The 27,255-nt window shown below is 39.2% G+C and overlaps 2 protein-coding genes across 2 annotated transcripts in view; both read right to left on the bottom strand.

Annotated features, from left to right (window-relative positions):
• LOC134211322 (uncharacterized) overlaps positions 1-27,255 on the bottom strand; it is a 230,187-nt gene that overhangs the window by 190,444 nt on the left and 12,488 nt on the right. The window lies entirely within an intron of this gene.
• LOC134209411 (uncharacterized) overlaps positions 21,264-27,255 on the bottom strand; it is a 42,165-nt gene continuing 36,173 nt past the window's right edge. The window contains exons 3-4 of the mRNA XM_062685401.1: positions 22,421-22,626; positions 21,264-22,367 (exon numbers count right to left, since the gene is read on the bottom strand). Coding sequence (XP_062541385.1) covers positions 21,282-22,367; positions 22,421-22,626 — 1,292 coding nt within the window. The 3' untranslated portion in view covers positions 21,264-21,281. The remainder of the gene's footprint in view (positions 22,368-22,420; positions 22,627-27,255) is intronic.

The following is a 27,255-nucleotide window of genomic DNA, read 5'->3' as shown; positions in this document are numbered from 1 at the left end:
TTAAGTCCCAAAAAGCCAATTTTTTCCAATTTTTTTTTAGATCTCGACTATGAAATATAGAATCTATAGATGAGCGAAAGCATGGCTAAGTCGGTTTTTTTTAACCGTGCACACGCGTATATGACGTCACAGCCCTTAACAATTCCATTGAAATCGTGACGTCATGCTCGTTTGGAGACACGTTTGACAGTTCGTTTGAAGACTGAGGATTTATCTTCGCTCATCTATATATTCCACTATCTATAATCTCAACGTTTCATGCATTCCTTAACATTTAGCATAAAAAAAATCGATTTCGAATTTTCCCTGAACTCCCCCCCCCTTAACGAAGTCCGATTTAGCTGAAATTTTTCATAGGGACTTTTTTCGAGGAGATGAAACTTTTGAGCACTACCTCGCCAAGGGCGCCAGTCTTTAGTTGAAATCAAACGCCATTTTTTTCTTATGCTCAAAGCATTGTTTAAAGTGTCCAAAACATTATATTGATTCTTCGTATGCCCATTTTTCTGCAACTATTACGCACTAAAGACGCCTTTCCATTGATTTTGCCAGTTGTTTCCGGGGAGATATTCAGTCATTTTCCCACTAGAACCTTGTTCAATTGGTTTAAGTTCTGTATCGTGTGTTTTCGAACTTTCTGTACACAGATAAAAATATGTTGTGATTTTAAATGTATTTTCATGCACATATTTGGAGCATGCAAATAAACGTAACATCCAATAGATCTCACTGCTCTTTTAAATCGAAATAAATTTAAAGTGTGCTTGCTTGTAAAAATAAATCAAATTTAATTGAATATCGTATGTTAATTCGTTTGATAGGGTTAACTGCAATTTTACACGTCGTTGAATTTCCAAAATTATTTGCTGTGTACAAGAACCACGCAGATTCTCGATGGGGCTAAGGTCTAAAAATTGGGGAGAATTCGGGAGCGTTGATTTGTACAGCAGCCACTCTTTGACGAGATTGGAAGAATGTTTGAATCATTGTTTTGGATAAATTAAAAGTTGGATCTATGACCCATGAGGGGGTCAAGCCGAGCGTTACGATCCATTCAAAAAAAATAAAACCTTCCATACAAAAAGTGTTACGTGGGGGAGGGTGGGGGTACAAAATCACCAAATTTAGCGTTACGTAATTTTAGAAAGAACCCTAACCAGTTCATCGATCCCGAAATAGTTGAATTTTCTCTCTTCCATGAATTTGACATTCTGCTAGAACTTTTGCGGCTTGGCAGATATGATATTCTTCCGCAAATTGCGATCACGGTATCGAATATGATATCCATTATCATTTCGGATGGTTGACGACTGAATTTGGTGTTCGCACACTTTAGGGGCACTTGCCAAGATTTTACTTTATTTCGTGGAGAAGAATGCGTTTGTGATGGTTAGTGTGCTTCGACTTACGGCCAGTGTCGGAAGGGGCCATCCACAAAGTACGTCACGCTCATAGGGGGAGGGGTGGGGGGGGTTCCGAGCAGCGTGACGACTCATACAAAAATTTTAGAGGTTTAATACAAAAAGTGTGACGAAGGGGGGAGGGGGGTTCGAAAATCGCCGATTTTTGCGTGACGTACTTTATGGATCTTCCCGAAGCAGTTTCAATTTCAAGCGATTTTGATCTTTGAAAGTTATTTTTCATATACTATAGGAATGATCACGACAAACTACCAATACCGGCTATTTCGAACAAGCTTTTGCCAACATTCTTGATAAATTTGCGTGTTACTATCGAGACAGTGGAACAGCCAGTTTCCTACAGAACAAACACTTATAATATTTGTGATCACAAGTCAGTCCCGTCTGTGTATGATGGCATCCACCCGTATATATGGTGTCGGTTTTGTGACTTTTTTCAGTATTTTAATTTAACTTTTTGATATTTCGAGTACTGGCATACCACTAGACGTCGAATAAATCAATGCTGGAGGACACTCTGAAGGAAAGCTCACTGGCGTTCCCCTATAGGTGAGGGGAAGGGGAAAAAATCCTTTTCGCCAGTGAGTTTCTCCAGCTAGTGTCAAAAAGTACAGTCACCGATTGATTTTTACACACCGACAAGCCGCCATTAACGAGCGTGAGAAGGTGGATTGTAAAAAAAGCAGTCCTACAGAATTCTAAGAAAATCAGGCTAACGCTGGCTGGGTGTAGAATCCCATCCTGTTTAGTCACCGGTTAATTTACTCGCGACCAAGAGTTACGAACGGTTGCAAAAAAATAAATAATAAAACTTTCCTCATTATAGTTCCTGCATGTTTTTACAGATTACAAACAGATTAAAAAATCAATCATTTAAAATTGAAAAATTGGAACATCTGAGCGTAAGCTCTGGCCACAAATTCCAATTTTCAAAAACCTTATCTGATTCCACAGCGGGATTAATTTTCTAGGAAGAGCCACCAGGAAGCACACTTCCAATCTCCGCCATCCAACAGCCCAATCCGCTTACACCTCATCATCCGGACTATGTTTGCCTAAAGCATTTATGAATATAAATTTAATTTTTACGCTTCTCCAAATCGCACACTTCCAATCTCTGCTCTGGCTGCTTTCAGCGTTGTCGTTGTCGTCGTTCCCCGACCGCCGCCATATCTTGCCGATAAGGAGACCATCTGATTTTTCTGTGAAAATTCTGCATTGTTTCAAAATCTTTGTAAGAAGTATTGGGTCTGTCAATGAATACGATTTTATCTATCCTTACAAATCCAAGAATCTGGAAACCCTATCATATGCGTCGGGCAGTAGTAATAGCAGCAACATCATCAGCAGAACACCACATTGCCAACGCCACTCATGCTATACCACGTCGCATTTCCTCCTCATCCGATGTAAAATTTTATGCTTCCTATCCGTTTCGGTGCTCTTCGTCAATTTAGTTCCGATGCTTCGGAACAGGGCACAGCCGTTTTTATGTGTTAGTGTTACGAACACACAAGCAGGACTGGAGTGGTCTTTAATCAAGTATCTACCGTTTCAATTCATGTTTCAGACATCTTCGGATTTTGGAATTTCCTGTTTGATCGCAAAGGTACTAATTGTTTAGATAATGCCATTGTTGCACAATTAACTTGATAGAATGCATTTTCTAAAAACTTCGTGTAGGACATGGTTAAAATTCAATATTATAAAACAAACATTCAGATTCAAAACAATCTACGTACTAAACTATTTTTTGGAAAGGAACAAATGAACTAAATCATATGAAATTGATACTGTTGTGTGTGAAATGCGAGTAGGAACGGTATGCGTCCCAACTCATCCGAGTCACCTTGCAAGCGATGGTATTGAATTGAAATGGTAATTCGTCTAATAAAACGATTCCCCTTCCACGATGCCGAACGTGATGAAATAGGCAAGGGGTGGCAGCCCGCAGCAGGCAAAGCTTAAACCCTTGGTTCCCCCTAGGGTTTTGCACTGAGAAGGGTACAATTTAATTGGAAGCATTATTAATCGGAATAATGATAATTCTGCAGTCGTTTTAGGACTGGTTCGTTTCCAATATGCCTGCGAGGCGGAAATGGGTTCTGCATGGTTGGAAGCTGTGAAAACACCGACGATTTTGTATTAATATGCTATTAAGAGAAACGGATCCTGGTTTCAGGTAAATCCGAAAAGTGTTTCAAACAAAGGAAAGTTAACTGCCAAAACTAGATTGTCACCGGAATATTGTCCAACATACTGGTTACTTAGCCTAGCGGTAAGATGCGCGGCTATAAAGCAAAACCATGCTGAGGGTGGCTGGGTTCGATTCCCGGTGCCGATCTAGGCAATTTTCGGTTTGGAAATTGTCTCGACTTCCCTGGGCATAAAAGTATCCATCGTGTTAGCCTCATGATATACGAATGTGGGAAAGAGGTGGACCAGCCAAGAGCTGAAAGCCTCTTTAATAAAGAAGAAAAAAAAGTACACCCAGGTTTTTTTTTACACGGTTGGAATTCATTAATTTCTCGGTTAACCCGAACTTTCACAGCTTTTTAAATACCACCTGAATTTTCTTTGATTTTTTGTGAATTTTTCCGTGGGGTTAACTCATTGTTTCATTGACGTTGAAGGTCTTAAACGACTGAAACCAAACCGTGTAAAAAAAACCTGGGTGTATACGAATGCAAAAATGGTAACTTGGCTTAGAAACCTCGCGGTTAAAAATTGTGGAAGTGCTGAATGAACACTAGCAGCGAGGCGGCAATGTCCCAGTAGGGGATGTAATGCCAAAAAGAAGAAGATACTGGTTACTTGTCCATAGGCTGACCATACGTACCGTATTTAACGGGACAGTCCCGTTTTTCAGACCTTTTTGTGATGTCCCGTCGTAATCTGAAAAATCCTCAATTTGTCCCGTTTTTTCATTGATTCTACATTGATCATACATAGAAAGTCCATAGTTATTCGTCCTTATTAGAGAGATTTACAGCCCTCGGCTGGCACATCTCTTAAATGTGAAATGTTATGTTATTAGTGTTGCTTTTAAAAGAATGCTATCTATGCCGTTTTGTATTTTCCATAGATCGACTATTCTTAAGGTTTTTAACAGTTAATGACAACAGGTGCTTCTCCGGGAGATTTTTAACACAATCAATGATTTTTTCTGCTTATTCCGGAGGCATTAAAATTTAGCCAATTTAATCAGTGGATTGAACTGAATTAGTAACTTGGTTACCAGGTATTTCCTTAAAATCAGGTCACGCCTCAACGTCAATAAAATGAAGCGCAGGGGCAGGGACAGAATTTTCGAATTAAGTTTATTTTACATTATTCTGTTTTGAATCTTTCGAAGAAGGTACTGTTGTTCAATCATTTGATTTTTTTTCGAATCATTAAAAGTTTTCTGAATAATTCTGATTATTTCGAAATCATCCACTGTAAGAAACGACGGCATGAAAAGAATGATTTATAATAAATCAACTGAACAAAATCGAGTTTAAGGCAGTTTCAAACCAAGGGAAAATTTGGTCGGCTTAAAGGCTAGATCTAAGGTCCCCACGTGCTTCAAGGCTAGTTCACACATCAGGAACTTGTCTGCAAATTCCGCTCCCATATGTGTGGACGATATTTATGGGAAAACCAATTGACAAGATTCCCGAAGTGTGAGGCTACGTTTAGCGTCATTAAAAAGGAATTGATTAGATTGGTACTTTGACTATTGTTTGTTATTTTCAAAAGTACAGAATTGGACAAGTTTTTTACATTGGTGAATAACAATACCTTAATGCATGTCTAAGAGTAGATTAAAATAAAATTTCAAAATTTCTATTTTTTTTTATATTGAAAGATGCGTAATTTTTTATTCCTTCGTGTTTTTGTCTGCTTCCCATTGAAGAGTAAATTATTTGTAGTTTAGTATTTTTCCACAACTAACTTAATACAATAGAAAGTTATGGTGGTGAATTTTTCACTCTAAAATATTTCTAATTTCTTACAAGGAAAATGAAAATTAAGCCCAAACATTTTGAAATTTCCACAGCTCTTGAATTTTATCACAAGGTTTTTTGACACGTCCCGTTTGCAAGCGCGTTTGTCCCGTTTTTTCGCCGAAATGATCTGGTCAGCCTTGTCCAGCCAACCACCAACCCAATTCCTGGGGTTGGGTGGGACTCGTAAACAGACCTGGCAAGACGTTCCCCCGCCGGTGAGACAGAAGGTTTGCACAGGCCCAATAAGTCGATTGTAAAACCAATCATTACAAACGACATAAGCTATAAAATGGCTCGATACAATCGGCAACGACCAAGGCGACGAAATGGAAGCTTGGAACATGGAACTGCTAGTCACTAGGTTTCACAAGTTGCGAAAGGGACTTTGAATTAATCCTCCAGGGATTCCGAGAATAATCCTCCAGCGATTCCGAAAGGAATCCTCCAGGGATGTTGAAGCAAATCGTCGAGGGATTCCGAACTAAATCTTCGAGGAATTCCGAAGCAAACCATCGATGTATTCCGAAGCGAATCGTCGAATGATTCCAAAGCAAATCGTCGAAGGTTGAGGGCTTCTAAGGCAAAACGTTGAGAGACTCCGAATGAAATCTTCAAGGAATTCCGAAGTAAATCGTCGAAGGATTCTGAAACAATAAAAGAATTGCGAAGCGAAATAATTTTTCTAACGGTTCCGGTTGAATTTCTGAGCAAATCAACGAGAGATTCTGCAGCAAATCCTCCATGAATTACAAAGGGTATCCCCCAGATTGCACAACGATACCGAAAGGGATCCAGAGTGAAGTCTTCTGTATTTCGGTTCAAATTTTTCGACGAAAGTTATTCTTTAGATATTCCAATGAGAATCCTTCTCGGATGCTGATGGGAATCTTTCTCAGAAATGAGAAATAAGCTCATTTGTCTTCCACTTATTTCATTATGATAGGGTGTATATGGGAGATAACTCTTTTGTCTTCAAACTTTTCAGTAATTCATTATGCTATATGTTCAAAATTGATATCACTGCTTATTATCTTTTCAAATCCTCGGGGGACTAATTTTTTTCTAGGGAGGGCTAAGCCCTCCTAGCCCCACCTTATTTACGCCAATGCAAATATGTGATAAACGATAAATGAATATTATGTTCTGATATGATTGCCTGCGTTAGTGATGTTAATAATGTAGTTGGGTTTCCAGTTTGCGAGTAAAGGCGTAGGATAGCCAACCCGGAGATGGCGTTTTCATTACTCGGCTCGGTCCAAGATGTTTTCGAGTAAGAAGCATTGTCGACTCCTTAGGCATATTCAGGGAATCAATATTCGAGCAACGCCTAACAACATACCCTTTGTCGTCAACAGAGTTTGTTATTGACAAACCTCGCAACAAGCCTTTATCAGAACCCAAACATAATATGACAAGAATCATTTACCTTGCATGCTCTGATTTTTCCAAGATTACGATGCTAATTTTGTAATCAAGGTTAGATTCTCGAATGTTTCCATAACAGCAGAAACTATGATAGCAAAAAAACGAAATTAGCTGTAGAGATAATGCAAAATAACGGGATGAAAACCTAGCAACAAGTTGCTGACAAAAAAATCGGATCTTTGTCATAATTATCTCCGACAAAAAAACAAAGCTTTGTCGTTGGTCCTGTTTTGTCGCTTGTTTCGCTTGTGCATCAAAGAAAAATTGATTCCCTGGGCATATTGTATCTATTGTACTTGCCACACAAGTATATGGCATGCAATGGCGGGAATAGAAAAGTTTCCAATTATTAACTCTGGAAATGCTGAGTTGAAAAGCAGGCCAAGTTCCAGTTGGAATGTAGAGCAATATATGAAGAAGATGTTGTGGATCAAACGGTTAACAATTCTGCATGGTGGGCACAAGATTCTTCATCTGCGCTGGTAAGTAGCCCACAAGAAAAAATAGTTCTTTGTTAAACTTGATTTCGGCTCCGTAACGCTTCACGGCAATTGAGCCTCCAAAATAAACGAAAGATTGAAAAAAAAGTTCTATTGAGATGAGTGACGTTTGTTTTCCTTTTAGTCATAACCTAAAAATTGAAGAAAAACAAATTGGTTTGCTTGTCGCTAGTGTTGTGAAAAACATAGTTTTGAAGAAAAACATTTTTAAAATGGTTGTAAGCTGTGTCAATCCGTAGGTCCCGGAAGCGGTCAAAGCCGTAAATTGTCCATTTTATACGCATACCTCGCTTCCTGATAGAAAACCATGAAAAAACGATCCGTCGAACAACCAGTTTTGGCGCTAAAACTGGAATGTCCCCTTCTACGGGTTCCCCGGGGACAATCCGTAGGTCACGGATGCGGTCAAAGCCATCAATTGTCCATTTTATACGCATACCTCGCTTCCTGATAGAAAACCATGAAAAATGAACCGTCGAATGACCAGTTTTGGCGCTAAAACAGAAATGTCCCCTTCTACGGGTTCCCCGGGGACAATCCGTAGGTCCCGGAAGCGGTCAAAGCTATCAATTGTCCATTTTATACTCATACCTCGCTTCCTGATAGAAAACCATGAAAAACGAACCATCGAATGACCAGTTTTGGCGCTAAAACAGAAATGTCCCCTCTACGGGTTCCCCGGGGACAAGCGGTCAAAGCCGTCAATGGTCCATTTTATACTCATACCTCGCTTCCTGATAGAAAACCATGACAAACGAACCGTCGAATGGCTAGCTTTGGTGCCAAAACTGAAATGTCCCCTCTACGGGTTCCCCGGGGGCACCCCAGCGACTTCAGAATCCGTCTTTTTGTTTGGTTTTTCATTCTAGACGTGACAGAAGACTTCTGGAATGTAATCATAATGGAAGATCGGTCAAAAAGCTTGATTCAAATGAATTTGTGGCCTGGTCCCTTCTAAAACTCCCGATCGGCACCGATTCTAAACAAATGGCCATATCTCACTTGATACTGGTCCGATTTCGAATTTCAGCATATGGTTCCAATCAGAAAGAGCCTTACTTTATTTGTGGTTACTAATATTATTCTGTTTCTAACCACAACTTATCCTAATATTCACCACAAATTTACGGTTCTGAACCTTCCTTCGAAAAACTCGGTATCTTCGATATCTCCGGTATCCGATAACCATGGTCGGTTCCATGAACATATGGTGAAACTACATTGAATTTCTAGTTCAGGCATCCCTGAATTGTCCAAATCGGATAATATTTGACATAGTTACAACACATATAATTATGCCCAAAATTTGCCTATACCAGTTATTTTGGACATGCCCTGTATAACGCTTCTCGATTCAACGGTTACTAGTGCAATAACACAAAACGGAACCAGAAGTAATACAACGCTTTTTAGTGATGTTTCTGTCCAGACCGAAGAAGCCCCGTAGCGCTGGGTAGACACCTTTGCGTGGTTTGTTACGGTGTAAGATTTACCACGGTCACATTGTCAGCTACAGGCAAATCCTGGCCCAACGACTGGACGCTGAGTCGGGGGCCTCTCGTTAAGTAAGTTCTACATCAACACTCCCTTCCCCTCCCAAGTTACGGTAAAGATGGGCGTGGCAATGAGTAGTAATCCTCATGCTTTTGTGATTTTTTATCTTTGATTGAAATCAATGACCACACCCACTTGATTTCAGATAGCAATCTGAATAAGGATTTCAAAAGAAAAACATGAGTATCACTAGTGTTTAATCTGCGAAGTACACCATAACTATGCTATGCTAGACCGAAGAATGTACAATGTACAATGCATCACAGTGATGTGAAATTGAAAAAAACGGTGAGCCAAGTTGTGAAGGCGAAACGTAAAATAGAATCTCTTCGAAGTACAACCCGATTGACGGTTACGTCTCTGACTCAAGACGACAAGAAATGTAAATATTTTACGGGCCTGAAAAGTGGACTTGTTCTGAAGCATTTATATGATGCATTAGGTAACGATGTACCCAGTTTTTCAGAACTTTCACGAGAAGAAGCGCTAGTGTTAGCTTTACGGAAACTCCGGTTAAATGAGCCGTATTGTACTTTAGGGTACTTGTATAATATTCAACCTTCGGTTTTATCAAATTACTTTAATGAGACAATTGATGGAATATATTTTTGCCTTTCGCGTATACTAAGTATACGTAAAGGCTAAAGGAACACTCCAAAACCGAACTTTTGATAGAAGGCTCGGAGACCCATAGTGTTACACATGAATCGACTCAGCTCGACGAATTGAGGTGATGTCTGTATGTATGTGTGTATACCAAAAAATGTGAGACGCACATGTGTACTAAGCCTAATCCGATTTGCTTGCAATAGGTTGCATTCGACGCGGAATCCTTCCTAATTTTTTGCTATTGAAAATTGACCCAATGCAATCCGCCATTGCGTTCCTGGGTTTTTCATGAAAGGTTTGGTGCGATTTCCTTCAAGGGATGTGCTGCGGCAACATATGCCATTATCATTCAAGAGGAAGTATAATGAATCAGTTACTGTAATTATAGACTGTTTTGAGATTGCAATGGAATCTCCTAATTCTAAAGCGATGAAGGCCAATGCCAATGTATATTCTAATTATAAAAAACACAAAACGGTTAAAGTGCTGCTAGGAATCAGCGCCTCTGGAAATATTATATATGTATCAGAAACTTTCGGGGGACGTACATCTGATAAGCGTCTGTTCACAAATTACGTAACGCTTTTGGGGGAGGGGGGAGGTCCAACTTGCGTTATACTTTGTTACACTAAAAGGTGGGGGAGGGGGTGGGTACTACTAAATGTTACGCATAACGCGAATAAAAATATATTTTAAAGGTTTTTTTAATCACTGATTGAATTAATTGCTAATATGTCTTAATCGGGACGATGAATGCGTATCAACCTTTTCTCTTCACTACCATACTACGCATAATTTTCCCATGCTAGTCTTTGTAGTTTTTTACTTTTTATCAGTGCAGGCTATTTTGATGTATTTTTTTATTTTTTTGGAATCCTAAAAGACAGCCAGTTTTGTTAATTTGAAAGTCGCTAATTTCATTTTCGTTTTACTAGCAGCATTCTTGATATTCTTGGTTTTATTCATGGGTACCGTTCTTATTCTAACAGTGTTCAATGCATACCAAAACCCACATTCTTCAGAGAAAGAAAGAAAAAATGGCTTCAAAATTTTCTCTGTTATGCGTTATATGAGGAGGGAGGGGGTGCGAAAAATGTTACTTTTGGTTACAAGGGGGAGGGAGGGGGTCAAAAACTCGGATTTTTGCGTTACGTAATTTGTGAACAGACCCTAAAGAAAATGTTAAGTTGTCCGGGTTTCTCAGCATGATCCACGAAGGAGATTTTGTGATGGCGGACAGAGGTTTTCTGATTGATGAGCTAGTTGTGCCACTCGGAGCATCTGTGAGTTACCCCGCGTTTAAGAAGAAAAACCATCAACTCGAACCCTTAGGGGAAAGCCAGAGTAAACGCGACGAGCGATGCGACGCGACGCGACTCATGTAAAAGAATAACAATCATTATCAACAGGCTGTCAAATTGCACTGTCGCGTCGCGTCGCATCGCACGTCGCGTTTACTCTGGCGGGCACCTTAGATGCTGTTAATTCTAAAGAATTGTCTTCATTACGAATTCATGTGGAAAGAGTAATCGGTTCTCTCCGACAAAAGTATTTGATATTGTCAGACAATATACCAATAAGTTTAATTCAGCGATGGAATAATGATCAGCCTGTTATTACCAGTAGACCTGTGCGCCGATGCACTTTGAACCGGCGGCGGCGTGAACGCATTTTTCTTACGGCGGCGGCGGCTTAGCCGGCGCCACGCCGCGGTTGCCCTCGGCGGCGGCGGCGGCGGCTCGGACCGGCGCGATTGAAAATTATCATTTCGTCGAACAGCAACTTTTTGAATATTATTTGCATGTCTCGTGCATTAATGGCAATACGTATAATTTATATTGTACGCTGTTGAGTAATCCTACAGGTAAGGGTATGCGATAACACACTTTTTCCTAACGAAACGAAACGAAACGAAATTCAAAATGTTTATGTTGATTCGGATCGAAACGAAACGAAATATAGATTTACTTTAGAGACTTTGAAACGATACGAAATCAAGGTTAATTTAATTCGAAATTTTCGAAACGAAACGAAATTTTATTTTTTTTTCGCGGAATTTTTATTAAATTGGTTTTACATTATATACACAATTCTGATTTCACTTTTTTGAAGTCAAATAACTGTTTTGCGACCAATGGAGTTATAATAACAGAAGAGGCAGCCTGTGATAAATCATCGCATTTTCGCCGCATTTTCCATTGACGATAAGGCAATACCCCAGAATTTTTGCCGATTTCAAAGGAAATCATCGTAGAGCGTGTGCTCCCGAATTTGATCAATTTTATATCAGTAAGTATAAAAATATATAGAAATTGTGGGATTTTTTATATACGAATTCAAATTTCGTTCAAAACCTTAGTTCACTTAAGAATAATGTAATTATGCTGAAGCATACTTCATATTGTCTTGTCAGCGTGGTTTTATAGTATTGAGCTAAGTCAAAATTAGAAAATGAATGCTTAAAAGAATCCTTTCAATTTTTTCAAAGACTTCATAGTCTTATATCAAAGACCCATAGTCTTATATACAATCAGCTCAACGAACTGAGCTATTGTCTGTGTGCCCTTGGCATATGAGAGCAGCGGTTATGGTCAGTATGAGCTGAAAACAATCATAAGTAAAGAACTTTAAGCAATTGATAATGGTCTTTAAACCCGTTCTGGATTTTTTTTTTGCAAATTCCATGCGAAGATCTAGAAATGTCCACAAATCTTCAATATTCCTTACATATTGTGTAAATAGTCAAAGAAGAGCTTAGTTTGATTAACTGTTCACATCTTAGTTGCTAATCTTGATTTGCCGAGAAACAGTAAATAGGCACAGCTCACCAATTAAATAATATTCTTGGGCTACAAAAAATTATTTTTATTGTATACTTGCTTCGGAGTTTCCAATTCATGGCCAATAACGATGCTGGTCTCGTCCTTACAGTCAATTTAGGATTAGGAGAACAAAATTAGTTTAATAGTCATTGTTATAAAAGACCGAGGAATGCTCTGCATCTCCGTGAGCGCTACGGGAAAGGAATCGTTGGTTAGTAGTGAAAGTAATTTATGTGAAGCCCCTTGGTGAGCGACTAAATATTTATTGTAAACGAAGATATTTTGAAACCAAGAAGACGAAAACTGTGTTTCAAATCAATCCAACGCAAGATCAATATGCTTCGTTTAATAAGCTTCTAGAATATGATCGCTTCCGCTTCCTAAATAATTTGTGCTCTTCGATGCAGACATTAGTTTTATCACTTCGCGTTCTCTCACACTAGCTGGCGTGATCAACATCAACAATGTCGATTGTACACTGGTTAAACAAATTTATGCTACGAGAGGTAGATTTTTTCACTTCGCGTTTTCCCGGACTAGCTGCCGTCCCATGACCAGCAGCAGCACGATCGATTCCGCATTCATATTAGTAAACATAGTAATTAATATCACAAAATATAAATTTGAATCTTGGAAACACTGAAAATGTTGTAAAGAAGAAAACTACATACGTATTTGTCGACTAAGAATGGGGTTATGTGGTAAGCGGTAATAGAAAAAAAAATATAACCTAAAGTTTTGAAAACAACTTTACGATTTTGTTCAGCGGCGCAGCCAAAATTTTTGATAATATAAAGTCTTCAAGTTTAAATTTGTTTCGAAATTCCGCGGAATTCCGTTAAATTTCGTTAGAAGCTAGTTTTTTTCTAGCGAAATTTTTGCAATTTTACGAATCGAAACGAAATCAAGAAATTAGATTTCGCCTTGCTCAAATTCCGCGAAATTCCGCGGAATTTCGTTTCGAACCACCTGAAACGAAATTTTTCGAAATACCGCATATGCTTACCTACAGGAATACAATGAAAAAAATCACCTAAGATTCCTTCAAAAATTTCATCAGGAATTTCTTTACTATCTCGTCCCATGATTTCTCCAGGAATTTTTCTTGAAACTTCTTCATGAGTTTCTTTAACAGTTCGTCTGGGAGGGTTAGTAATAGTAAAAATACTATCAAAAATCCTGACTTACGCCTTTCTTAACCTGGTGACCACACAGCAAGGCCATGTAGAAGGTGACTGGATCAATTTCCTGGTACGGTGTAAGTTTATTTTGGTACTTCCCTATGCCTATGAGCATAATCGTGTTAGTGACACAGGACTGAAAAAATAGTGAATTTACTTAGAAACCTCGCAGATAAAAACTGTAGAAGTGCTTGATGAGCACCAAGCTGTGATACGCCAATTTTCAAATGGGGATGTTATGTCAACAAATATGATCAGATGAGAGAATTCCTGCAGGACATACACACTTAAAATTCTAAGCCGATTGCCGGGATTCCAACAGCCGAGATATTGGTAATAATTTTTACCGAGATTTCGGTAAACTTGCCGAATTTCGGTAAAATATTGACGGAATTTCGGTAAAGGAATTACCGAATTTCGGTAAAAAAAAATTACCGAATCTCGGCTGTTGGAATCTCGGCAAAAATTTTGCCGAGGTCTGCAAAATAATTTAAGTGTGTATGTGAAAATCATATAGGAATTTACAGGAACTGATGAAGGAAATTTTCCAGGTTTCCTATCTAAAAATTCTGGGACACGTATTATTCCCCAAGCAGCACAAATTGTTTCACTACTGAACATTTCACTGTGTTGAAACTATTCGAAAAAAACTCAAAGGTGCAGCCCAATCGGGTTGTACGCAAAGGTGACGTTGAACTACGTGGCTGTATGTAATGTACAGGTTTTCGACTTTTCTGTTCGATGAGAGAAACCAAAGCAAGCGTTTTTCAAGCCCAGGTTGAATCTGTTTTCGTTATTTCTAGACCAACATTTGAAAAGGGTGTAACAGCCAAAATTTATTCCTTCTTATTTTTCGTCTACATATATAGCTATATATGTGGACAAAGAATCAGAAGGAATAAATTTTGACTGTTACGCCCTTTTCAAATGTTAGTCTAGATTTATCCTACGCTCCTGAGATTGAGTGAGCATTACGCACTCTGGTCATAGATATTATTATCAAGATGTTGGGGTCAGAGCAAATTAGTACTCATTTTATGATTTCTCAGTCTAAAACCCCGGTGACTCGTTATAGAAAATCACATCGTGAAAGCTGGGCTGATAGTGGCGTTTGGTGGTCTTCCCTAGGATAGGATGTGACAATTGAATTGCGACTGCCTTGTTGTTTCCTCAGTCGGTTGCTTCAACGAGGTGGTGGCCAGTGCTTCCGAATATTTTTTTTGCAAATTCAGCCGAATAATATATGTAAAAAAATCATGTTTTCTCGTTCATTTCTTCCATTATTCGTAATAAAAGATGCAACGTACTATCAGAAAAAAAGTTTTTACATGAAATTAGATAAGTTTTACAGTGAAATGGGTAAAAAGTTGATTAATAATGCTTCAAAACGTGTGTTTTAAATTAGCATAACATTTGAGAATCATGCATACATCATTTGCAGTCTACCATAAATTCATTTTACCCAAAAAATCAGAAAACAAATTTTGAATTTTGTCATTAATTTCAATTAAAATATCCAGCTACACGGCCAAGGTAACAACAAGGTGCTATTTTGAAAATCTGATACCGTCGATCGAAGTAATCGATTGTCATTTTCACCCAATCAGCAACCGGTACGATTTTGACAGAAAATCGGTACGATTTTTAATGACTAATTGGCACATCCTATCCTAGGGTCTTCCTATGGAGGAAGTCAGAGTAGACGCGATAAATAAGTTTCATAATAATTAAACCGAAAAGCAAAAAAAAACCGAAGAAAGTTTCCCAGAACACATCCACTGCAGCAGTGAAGAAGATTCCGAGCTTCTCTACTGGCATCCATAGACGTAAGCGAGAAGCTGCCGTCAAACGCCCCCAAGGTTTTGAGAGAAAACGCGCGTGTTTGTTATCTGAAACGAACTGCACCAGCTGGTGCAGCCTTGTAAGTTGCAATAATTTGACTTCTATGCTGGCTTGAGGTCTCCAGTTAGCCTTGCGATTCTCTATCTAATCTAGGATATTTTCGGGTGGGAAACATTCTCGACACCCCGAGCATAGTGTATTCATTGTATTTGTCACACAAGATACATACTCGATACTCATGCAATATCGGGTATATAAAGCTTTCAATTAATAACTAAAACAATGCTAATAGATTACTTTGAAAAGCAGGCCAAGTTCCAGTTGGAATGTAGTGCTATGGAAGAAGAAGCTTGCGATACACTTACGAGATTGACTGATTCACCGAAACCTAAACTACTAAATATTATTATTATTGCTAAACTGTTAGCAAGTTTTCAATACTAAATATTATCATACCTAAATATTGTAACACACTGGAGTCGTTTTTTACGCGGAGTATGTGGGCCGCGTGAATTAAAACAACGTAAAAAACCGCGTAAATCTCAAAATGTGTCTGAATGAGCCATGGAAATCCCGAAATTCTAGTGAAAACAAAATCGCATAAAAAGCGAATCGTGTACAAAAACCGCGTAAAAAATGACTTCAGTGTACATCGGTTATGAAGCGTTGACTCTTCCTTGATCGAATGGTCCAAGAAAATTGAAAATCCATCGAGAAACGGCTGAGATATTAACGATCAAAGTCTATCATATTTTCGTGACGTTTTTTGATTTTTCGAAAACGTAAAGTGTACCCCAATATAGAAAAGACAGACGTAGTTCTACGTCAAAAAACAATCTTTGCGTATGTACCATCAAATATAACTCTCTTGCAATCCAAAAGGCGCAAGAGGTGGAGCCAATGGAAACATCTTCCGATTGCAGTAAAATTGTAATAATGTTGCAAAATACTACAGCGGAAAAAAATAAAATAAAAATATAAAACTGGATTCGATTTATGGATCTTGTGATTGATAGTCCTTCACTCTACCGCAGCACCATTCAACACTTCTAAGGGACTGCATGTTGACTCACAATAAAAACCATACAATTATGAAGTTTTGTTCTCGAGTTTCCTGTTACTTGATTGAACCATCACAGGAAAAAATATGTGAGTTGTCAATACGTTGAACGATGCTAAATTAAACATGAAGACACATTCAACTTATCTGCAACTTAATTTAAACAAACAATTAAATTTTGAAAGACGCATTGAAGTAACATGGTAAAAAATATGCAACTTAATGATTTTGTTTCGTTTTTGCAACATGAAGTGCAGTATTCTTTGTTTGTTTGTTTCCAAATGTCAAACACGTACTGCATTGCAATTTTAATGAAACATTGATCACAATTCGAACGTTTTTGACATCTTGATGCAACTTTTTCGTGCTTTGACGTTTTTCCAATGCCTTTAATGAAACTGAATAGAAACAAGATGCTTTTAGGAAGATGTTGCGTGTGCTACTTGGGTCATTCCTCAGAACTTCTGGATAAAAGAATGTGAATCCCTAAAACTCATAAATAAGGAATTCTTGGAGTGAATTTAAAAACTGGGAATATAAACCACCTTCCCCCACAATTTCAAAGAAATTCTTGTAAAAGGAACTTTTTATTCCCCAGAATACAAGGAGAAGAAATTTCCTGTAATTCATAGGAGAAGATTTCCTTATAATTCGTGAGGAAGAAATTCCTCACAGTTATTAGAGAGAGTGATCTAGAATTTCTAGGATGAGGTGAGCAATTTGCCAGGATAAATTCCTTCAAATTTCTTAACGAGGAATTCATTCTAATTTTGGAAGGAGGGATTCCACAAAATTCGTGCGAGAGGAATTGCCCTGATCGTTTGGAGGGACAATTCCCCAAAATTCCTGAATGAAGGGGCCTGCCTTCCCTACCCTCCCCCTTCAGCGTTACATAATTTGTGTAAGGCCCCATAATTTAAAAACAAATTGTCACCCTGAAAACGCGAAATTTCGGGTGCCATTTGAAATCCTCCCCATAAGTTCTGAAGGGATAAATGATCAGAACTCATGGGTATACATTCTCAAGAATTCCTACAGAAAGTATAACCCTGTATTCTTGAAATACAGAAAATTCCCTTCCAGAATCCCTAAAGACGGAATTTCACAGTATTTCTTGGAGGGAATTTTCTCAGAATTAAAGAATTCAAAATTATTAACGGAGCATTTCATCAAAATTCTTAGTGTAGGAATTCTTCCGGAGGAGTCTTGAATCCCAGAATTTCTGCAGGAAGAATCGCTGGTGGCAGAGTTCCTAGAATTTCAGAATTCCCAGAAATGAATTTTTCGGAATTCCTGAGGAAAAATATCCCAGGAAGGGTTAGCTAAAAAGGTATCAGGAGGATTTCCTGATTTGATACCAGTTATGTAAAAAGGTGTTCACTAATATTTCTAGCTCTTTTATGATTGAATTTGCTCAATGGTGGTTTTGGCTATGCTGATCACCGTATCGAACCATCTGATGGCACATTATATCATGTCTGTCAAGAGTTACAAAATCGGATTTCTTCAAAAACGATAGCATCAGGTAAAGGTAGCCTCACACCTCGGGAATTGGGTCCGCGGATTTTTTCCCCATGTATTTTTGCATATGCGATGTTTTAGGGATTTGGGCACGGAAAACCAAAATCCCGGCCCCATTTAAAATGCACGGGGACCAAAATCCGGCGGAAAATTTTCCCGAGGTGTAATGTAGCCTTAAATTAGTGGTGTAGCGAGAAAATTTCGTTGTTGGAGAGAAGAGGGACTTCTGCATTTAGTACGATTAGGCAACTAAGAATTATGTTTTTGCCCGACTTCATGCTCCACGTCATTCAAATACAATAATCCAGAATCTTTTAATTTTTTAAGCCTCTCTCGACTATCGAGCAAATAAAATATTAAGCGCAACGGATCGATTTACTATTTATAAGATAATTAGAAAATACTTATCCCTACCGCTATAGGAAAAATATGCACCCCAGTTCATACTACAATTGCCTGGAGTATAGGCCTTGAGCTCCTTGAGAGCTGTTTGCTTTTTTTCGTTTATGCCGATTGTGGTCCATAATAAGATGAGCGTTCAACAATTTTTCCAAAACAGTTCATCCAAGAATTCCCTGGAGTTTCGGCCTGAAGGTCTGCACGCATACCCAAGGAGCCGCACACATATTACGTAAGCACTTATGCGGAAAGGATGGGGGATCTGCCTTATAAACCATATAAATAAAAAATAATTTGTATAACAGAAATCTTACATGGGGGAGGGGGTAAAAAACCCAGAAAATTTCCTTTCGTAATGAGTGTACGACCGCCAAACTGCTGTTATCTCTTTTTCAAAATGGATAATACGCTTTGTAATCCATAGAACCAAATTGGATATGCCCTCAAAAATTATTTTATTCCAGGTCTTCCGAGAATTTCCTTGAGTATACCCCTTCTTGGCTGTTAAGGCTGCCTTACACCTCGGGAAAATTTTCCGCCGGATTTTGATCCCCGTGCATTTTAAATGGGGCCGGGATTTTGATTTTCCGTGCCCAAATCCCGAAAACATCGCATATGCAAAAATGCATGGGGAAAAAATCCGCGGACCAAATTCCCGAGGTGTGAGGCTACCTTTAGATCTGGGTTACCTTAATGAAACACATGTTGAAGGTATGACCAGAGCCGTAGCGTGGACTTTCGCACCCCTTTCTTACAGATGTTCAAAACAAAAACCGCAATAAAAGTAGGGAGATTTAGAAACAATTATTTGCGTGGTATACCTAATTGGAGCGCTATCAGACCTAGACGAACAAAAAACTTACTTTGGAGTGGATTGGATGACCTTTAGAATCGCCACTTCAACTCTGGAGTGAATTGGTAGATGGTAGATGGTCGGAATTACGATTGGACCTAGACGTATCAAGAAAAACACAAGTCTGGAGTGGGTTGATTGATGGCAAGAAAAGTCTTCAGTCTGTCGGTAGTTTGGTGGCACTGTTGAATTTGCTTGGACCAATGCCATCATTATTGATATCTGTTGATGCAAATTCCTGTATTCTGTACCTATGCTGTAAGATGAGTGACGTCATTTCAAATACTCATCATCGTAAAATCAGTTAATACAGAACCAAGAGAAAAAATCACGCTCATATTATTAATGCACATCGAATATTCATACAAGATTCTGGTTCAATAGTATCGGAAATGTCACTGGATCAAATGCGATCGTTTTCGGACCTCAAATAGTTTTTTTTGTGAAATTTGTTTTTTTCTCAAATTCACGCAAAATCCCTAAAACTACTTCCGTGTATGCGTTTTTTACAGTCTACTGTGTACTGTACTGTACTACTTTGGCGTATTGAAAATTCCCCTCCAAGGACTTCCTCCCCAGAATCATGTTCCGTACTCCTTGCCATTTTAATTTCCTCTTCTATATTTTTTCTTCTTTTCCTAATCCGTCAAATGAGTTATGTAAAATACAGTAGTGGAAACGATGGCACAAATCTCCTAAATTAAGGGAAACGTGCCCCCTAAGCTGCCGTTCTGATACCTGTATCAGTTATTCACGGAAAAGGGCTCTCCGGATACTAGTCGAACAGTTGATTGTGGAATCGTTTATTACCGAGGAAATAGTCTGATCGTTTGAATCTGAATCACTTTGAATCAGTGAGTTTGTGATCATTTACCATAGCGTTATTCTTGATTTTGGCTCCCCCCTAAGGCCTGGCGCCCTTGGCGGGGGCCAACCTGGTCAACCACACGCTTCGGCGCTGGGTATGTCTGATTTGATTCATGAATCGCTAGGAATATTGATATATAGGCTGGGAGATATTGGTTTACCTGTGGAGGTCTGAAAGCCTTAATGTCACTCCTGATGGAATCCAAGATTAAAAGTGCTCGCGTTTTCGGAGGCACACCACTCGATTCAGAGGCGGCGCACAACTGTCATTTTTGTTGATTTAGCTTTGCTGCGTCGCAGCATGCGTGAAATAATAAAAATGACAGTTGTGCGTTGCTTTCGTATCGAGTGGTGTGCTCCCGAAAACGCGAGCACTTTCAATCTTGGATTCCGTCAGGAGTGACCTTAACTCCAGGAAATTATTGGAAGACCTAAAACATGTGGCGATAACATTCTTAATTAATTAATTTAATTTGGGTTCTTGGATATATTCATATGTATACGTATTCTTTTCAGCGGCGCAGCCGAAATTTTTCAAATATATAAGGGTTTGAACGGAATTTTTCTTCAACAAATTGGGGGAGGGGGATGAACTCCCAAAACCACCCCCGGCTACGGCACTGAAATTATTTCATCGGCGCGACCGGAATTCCCCGGCGGCGCGGACAAAAAATTGCAGCGGCGCGCCGGTCAAAAACGGTGGCGGCGGCGGCGCATAAAAATCGTCGGCGGCCGCGGCGGCGCACAGCTCTGATTACCAGATATTAGTGGTAAATTTATGCCCCTCTGTTGTTAGTCTTTGACTAAAATGTTTATTGTTGTTGTAATGTGTCATTTTATGTGTAAATAAAACATTGTTTATATATTGTTTGACTTTTTATATCTTGTTTGAAACCTTTCTCTATATTTTCATTTTTGTTTTTAGCAGCATACAAATCTCGCGTGATTTTTGAAAACGTCGTAAGTCCAAAAGAGAGACTCTCTTTGTTTACTTTCTCTTTCGATTATTACGAAGCCATACAAACATTTACATCGGATTTTTTAACAGAGATCTGAAGAAAATTGCTTTATCTAGCGCGTTGAGGTGAAAATATTGCAATAAATGCAAAACTAGCTTAGATATTAGTGAAAGAGAGCGTAATGAAAGAGAGTCTCTCATTTGGACATACGACGTTTTCAAAAATCACGCGAGAAATATATAAAATTCAGTTCTTTGTTTTTGGTTTTCGTTTTGGTCAATTAGTAGTTCGAGTATAACATTTTGACATTAACTCAGGTAAGATTACTTGTTTGAAAAATCTGGTAGCTTTAGCCTTATGGAAGTTCCAAAGTTCTTCATTTCTTTTCACTTCAAAAATATATTTTTGTTTTGGTGACCAAACACAAAAATAACCAAAATTTGCGTTACATATATGCACTTGCATCAATGATTGTAGAAAATATTTATGTTTTGTGTTCAGTAGAATCTCCCCCCCAGAACTTTTTATCACGTATGGATCTTTCAGTTGAGTCAGAATACTAATATCTTCACAGTTACGTGCAGTATAAGGACACTTCACTTCAATTACAATTGTTCCGTGGCAAGTACATCGGAAAATCGCATCAGGAGTAGCTCCGAGGCATGGTTCTTCATTGGAAATTATCAATCCACATTTTTCAATGGTTAAATTGTTGTGAAGTTCCGACACGGCATAGTATAACTCGTTAACAGCTTCATCTTCATGTTTCTTTCCATATCTGGTCGCAGGTGTGGAAAATTCAACAATTTCCGGGTAGCAAATTTTACGTATTAGGGTAATGGATGGTTTTAAAATCGATGTATGGCAAACCTCCTTAAGGATCGATGCAGTGATACGTCCACTCCGAAAAAATAACCACCACTTGCAGTGACTCTGCTCCTGTGTAACAGATTCAATTGCTTTTAATTTTTCCGGGTCTCGTCTCAAGTTTCTGTACACGTCATCAGCTATTCTCCTCAAATTAGGTAGGTTTTCAGACGAATACAGTTGTTGAAACAGGGAACGTAGATTGTAACTCTCCAATCCTTCAGCTATTCTGTCATTTTCCGCACAAGTCGAGCATTTAAAATTGAAATCTGCCTCACCGCAGAACTGCATGACAGCGGCAACGTTCAAATTGTCTTTTTGAATAGCTTCTAATAGTGCCACTTGACGTGTACCACTGGAAGAGTCGGATCGTCTGCACGGATGTATTCGCCGTATCTTTCGTCCAAAATCTATATCGCGTACCTTTTTATATAAATCAGTCGTTATTGATGTGGGGGGTGTCTTCCAGTAAGCAGGTAGATCGGTTACAGAAAGCTATAATAAAGTTTGGAAGTTACAAAATGAACAAAATAATAAAAAATAAATACCTTTTTTTCGGTGATGGCATTTCGGATTCCATCCAAAGCAAAAAGGGTTGCACCTACATGACTGCATGCTTCGAGAATACCAATAGCACAATTACAGTGCGCTGCTAGGATGCATCCTTCTGTCCGAACAAGAATCCACGGATGGAGTGGCTTTTCATTTAGCGAAAATGAATGATGAACCACTCCATGCACCAGATAATGGAATACTAAACACAGGAAACATTTTTAATTTTATGCAAACTGATTTCACATCTTACCATTTTTGTTTTGACAGCGGTTTGTTTGTTTTCCTTCTATCCTTACAACTACACTCACAGACTCCATACTAACACCAACAGACGTGAGAATCTCTATAGTCAACCCTCTATGAATCAAAGAGTCGGGTCGGGTCATAGCAATGTCGTCATGGTCGATATATAATATTCGATAAGCTGCTTGTTAGGAGTATCACAATAACCCAGGAGATAGTTAGTGTTTATATGGAAACAAATATTTCCATGAGTCAAAATCAACTAATGTGGGGCTCACTGTATTGAAGTGGGGCGCTCGCAAGAAGAAGTTGTAATTTTGGATCAGATGAATCACAATTCTGCGTGGTGGGACGCTCATCTATGAATGCATGTTTTTGGTGATACGATCACAAGCTTAATGGCATAGTTGTAGATAGGATGGCTAACCATTCTGTGTGGTTGGACGCCTCTACGTTAGTGAGCAAGAAAAATGGTGTTATTATGGATCGAAAGGATCGAAATCCTGCGTGGTAGGATGCCCTTATGCAAGGTGTCTTCTTTTGCATTGCTGGGGCGTTCACAAGAAGAACACTTTTATTGTAGTAGAACGTTATAATTGTGGATTGGAACGTTATAATTGTGGATTGGAACGTTATAATTGTGGATGGATCACAACTTTGCGTACTAGGACGCTCACATATAAAAAATGCTTCCTCTGCCGTAGCGGAACACTCACAAGAAGAATGAAGTAATTGTAGTTATGATTGATCGCAATTCTGCGTGAAGGGACGCCAGCATAAAATAAATGCTCCCTCTATATGGGTGGGACGCCAACAAGATAAATGATGCTAATGTGGATCTGATGAATCACAATTCGACGTGGTTGGACATCAGTCTTCGAAAGTTCCTTTCCTCGCGTTGGTGGGACACCTGCATAAGGAATTATGTGTTTGTAATGGTCATTATTTCTGCTTGGTGGGACACCCGCATACAAGACATTTCATGTTTTTTTCTACGTTGGTAGGACGCTCACATAAAAATAGTATAATTGTGAATGCAATGGGTTATAATTCTGCGTGGTGGGAAGCCCGTATGATTTCGCAAGATTCTTCCTATATGCGTCGGTGGATAGCCAGCAAGTAAAATGGTTTTATCATGGAGCGGAAGGATCGTAGTTCAGCGTGGTTGGACGCAAAAGTTTCCTGAATTGGTCGGGATGCAGTTGTGGATCGGATGCATTCCAATTCTGCGTGATAGGACGCTTGTTTAAAAGAGTTGCTACCTCTGATTGAGTGTTACGCCCACAAGATGTATAGATTAATTGAGAATATGATGTAAATGTAAAAGGCCCAATAGTGGAGCCTAATCCGTACTTCATTTCCCCTACCTTGAAAGTGTATCCGAAAGCACATTGGGTCGTATGAATAAAAAGTAGTAAGTTCGAGTTTACTACATTTTGAGCAGTTGTGGAACATGTTCGTATGAATAAAAGAGACTTTACTACACTACACATTTCGAACATACTACAAACAACTGTTTCGGTATGAATAAAAGAAGAGTTTACTACTGATTTCTTGTAGTCTGCTCAAGACGTTGCTACTCATGTTAAAAATGCAAATTATTCATCAGAATCGAAGCGAATCGGCTTTGTTCTTGAAAATAGAAGTCCAATTTAAGAAAAACAAACAAAACAGACATGTCTTTTGTTGATTAGCTGCAAAAAAATGATGAAATCATCATCGTCATCATGGGGTCTATTTTGTTTTGACGTTCCTGCATGTAGTAAATGGTAGTAAACTGTAGTAAAGGCAAAGTTTTTGAGTAGATGCTACAAGCGTTGAGTTTTGCTACTTTTTATTCATACGACCCATTATCTCTATTTAATTGATAGCGTGCCATAAAAAAGGTATTTTAAATAAACTTTACCAGTTTAAATTAAATTACAACATTGTTTTTGTTTCCATATTTTGTATTATGACAGGTCAACTAATTGACCGGTGATGTGGGTTACTGCGTTTAATTTGGTAATTCCCTGCAAACCGTACTACCGTAAATATAGGAACACCCACGACTATCGGAACTTTAACCCTACTTTGATTAAGCAAGAGGACGAGCAGCGTCTAATCATTCCTGATGTGATCTTTGAAGCTGAGATAACGACCACACCTGATTATCGGTACAAAGAAGAAATTTTTTTTGGTTCATTGGTTTTTCTGGTTCATCAGTTAAAGAACAACTCGTAATGAGCTGCAGCAGAGCAAAACACATTGTCGGTGGCAACTATTTACATTGACGCTAAGATCCTTGCAATCAACCCGTAAAGAATTCTCCTACTATAAATCTGAAGGAATTAAAGGCATGTACCTGACTCAGATTTTCCACACTTTGAGCTATTCCTCCTACTTCGGATGAACCAGAGAGCGCATTATTTGCAGCTGGTAGCTTTGCCAATCCGATGCGGGTTGAGACTTTGAGAGATGAATCACTTAGTATGTTATGTCCACTTAAGTTTCACTTTGCTCATCTCAACAAGCAATGATTTTAACATTTCAAGTTTTTCAATAGATGTTGATTTTCACCCAAAAGTCCAAGTCGAGTCAAGTACGAGACACTGAAGACGACCTTACTGTTGAGGTCGAACTACGTATCTATCAAGGTAAAATCGAGTGGTGGAATTAAATGGGATAGTACAAACTCGTCTTATGACGAGTGAAGACATTCTACTAAAAAGCTCAAAATAATTTTCTTAGCAAAAGTCCATGTTTTTATCATTTCCGAAATTTTCATAAAACAGTTATTTTACCGGTATTACCGGTATTGATTCCACCAAATACCGAATACCGGTAGTTGTCAAAAATAGCCAACCGCCCTAGTTACAATTCTGCATGGCGGGACACTTGCATGAAAGAGATTCTTTCTCTGCGTGTTCGCACGGTTCTCCGTGGTGGGATGCCCTTATACAAAAGTTTCTTTCTTTGTGTTGGTGTGGCGTCCACAAGAAGAATAGTTGTATTGTGGTGAGACGCCCACGAGAGAAATGGCTTTAATGTGGATCAGATGGATCACAACTTTGTGGGTTGGGACGTTTGCATTCAAAAGTTTCTTCCTCAGCGTTAGCGAGACGCTCACAAAAAGGCTACACTGGAGTCGCTTCTTACGCGGGTCATTTTTTACGTGGATTTTAGGATTTACGCGGATTTTTAAAAAAGTCCTTCAATTAAGTCCATTTTTACGATTCAGGGATTTACGCGGATTTTGAAATTTAAGAAGTTTTCGGGATTTACGCGGTTTTTTACGTGGTACGTATCCTCCGCGTAAAAACTGACTCCAGTATAGAGTGATTGTGGACCGGATTGTGATCCATCCATTGTTTGTAATAGGAGTGGGACATCCGCATACAACAGTCGAATCTTACGCATGGTTGGGACACATATAAGAAGACACTGTGATAGAACAGAGTTCGTCGTAGTACCAAATTGATCATCTGAAAAACGCTCATTAAAACGAAAGTCCTCTAAAGGCCTGATAAGTGGACAAGATAAATAAAATGGCATATTAAGTTGACGAATGAGTGTCAGAAAAAAAATCAGCTTTCATTTGCCACAACTCGTTTAAAATCTCAACGGATTTTTACGAAACTTTTATTACTGACATTTTGTGTGAAATTCATTTAAAAACCGGGGCACTAGAATTACTGTAAAAATAAATAAATAATGCGACAAAGTATTAAGTTAGTCAAGCTTCAGACTAGCAGCTGGATGTAGCTTCACTCCAAGATTTCCGGGACGATAAATATCAGCGAAACTAGAGTGGGGAACATTGCAGCATGGACGAGATTGTTGAAGCATTGCGTAGAATAGTAATACATATTGTCGATCCAGGGGGGCAGCAGGGACTATGTCCAAGGGCTTGACGATCCCTCCCCAGGCCATCTGCGAGTTGTGGCGCCTGCCTAGGATGTGGTGGGGTTTGACAGTGGGCCCTGTTAAACCTCTATAAAAAGCTGCATGAATCCGCAAGTAGGCTCCGCCAAAGCGACCGTGTGCCGCTCAAAGCGCACAAGCCCAAGTCCTGGTGTTAGGTGGGACGCTAAACAGCCCTGACACGACGGCCCTCCGACGAGACAGGAGGTTTGCGCAGGCCATAGAAGATAATACGACTCGATACAATCGGCAACGACCTAGGCGACGAATAAAGGATCACGATTGGAAGCTTGGAACATGGAACTGCAAGTCGCTAGGCTTCGCAGGTTGCGACAGGATAATCTACGATGAATTACATTCCCGCAACTTCGATGTCGTAGCGCTGCAGGAAATCTGCTGGACAGGACAGAAAGTGTGGAAAAGCGGGCATCGAGCGGCTACCTTCTACCAAAGCTGTGGCACCACCAACGAGCTGGGAACCGGCTTCATAGTGCTGGGAAAGATGCGCCAACGCGTGATTGGGTGGCAGCCAATCAACGCAAGGATGTGCAAGCTGAGGATAAAAGGCCGTTTCTTCAACTATAGCGTCATCAACGTGCACTGCCCACACGAAGGGAGATCCGACGACGAGAAAGAAGCGTTCTATGCGCAGCTGGAGCAGACATACGATGGATGCCCACTG

Source organism: Armigeres subalbatus, chromosome 2, assembly GCF_024139115.2.
Source record: "Armigeres subalbatus isolate Guangzhou_Male chromosome 2, GZ_Asu_2, whole genome shotgun sequence".
NCBI lineage: Eukaryota > Metazoa > Arthropoda > Insecta > Diptera > Culicidae > Armigeres > Armigeres subalbatus.
This window is presented reverse-complemented; position numbering and strand designations above follow the sequence as displayed.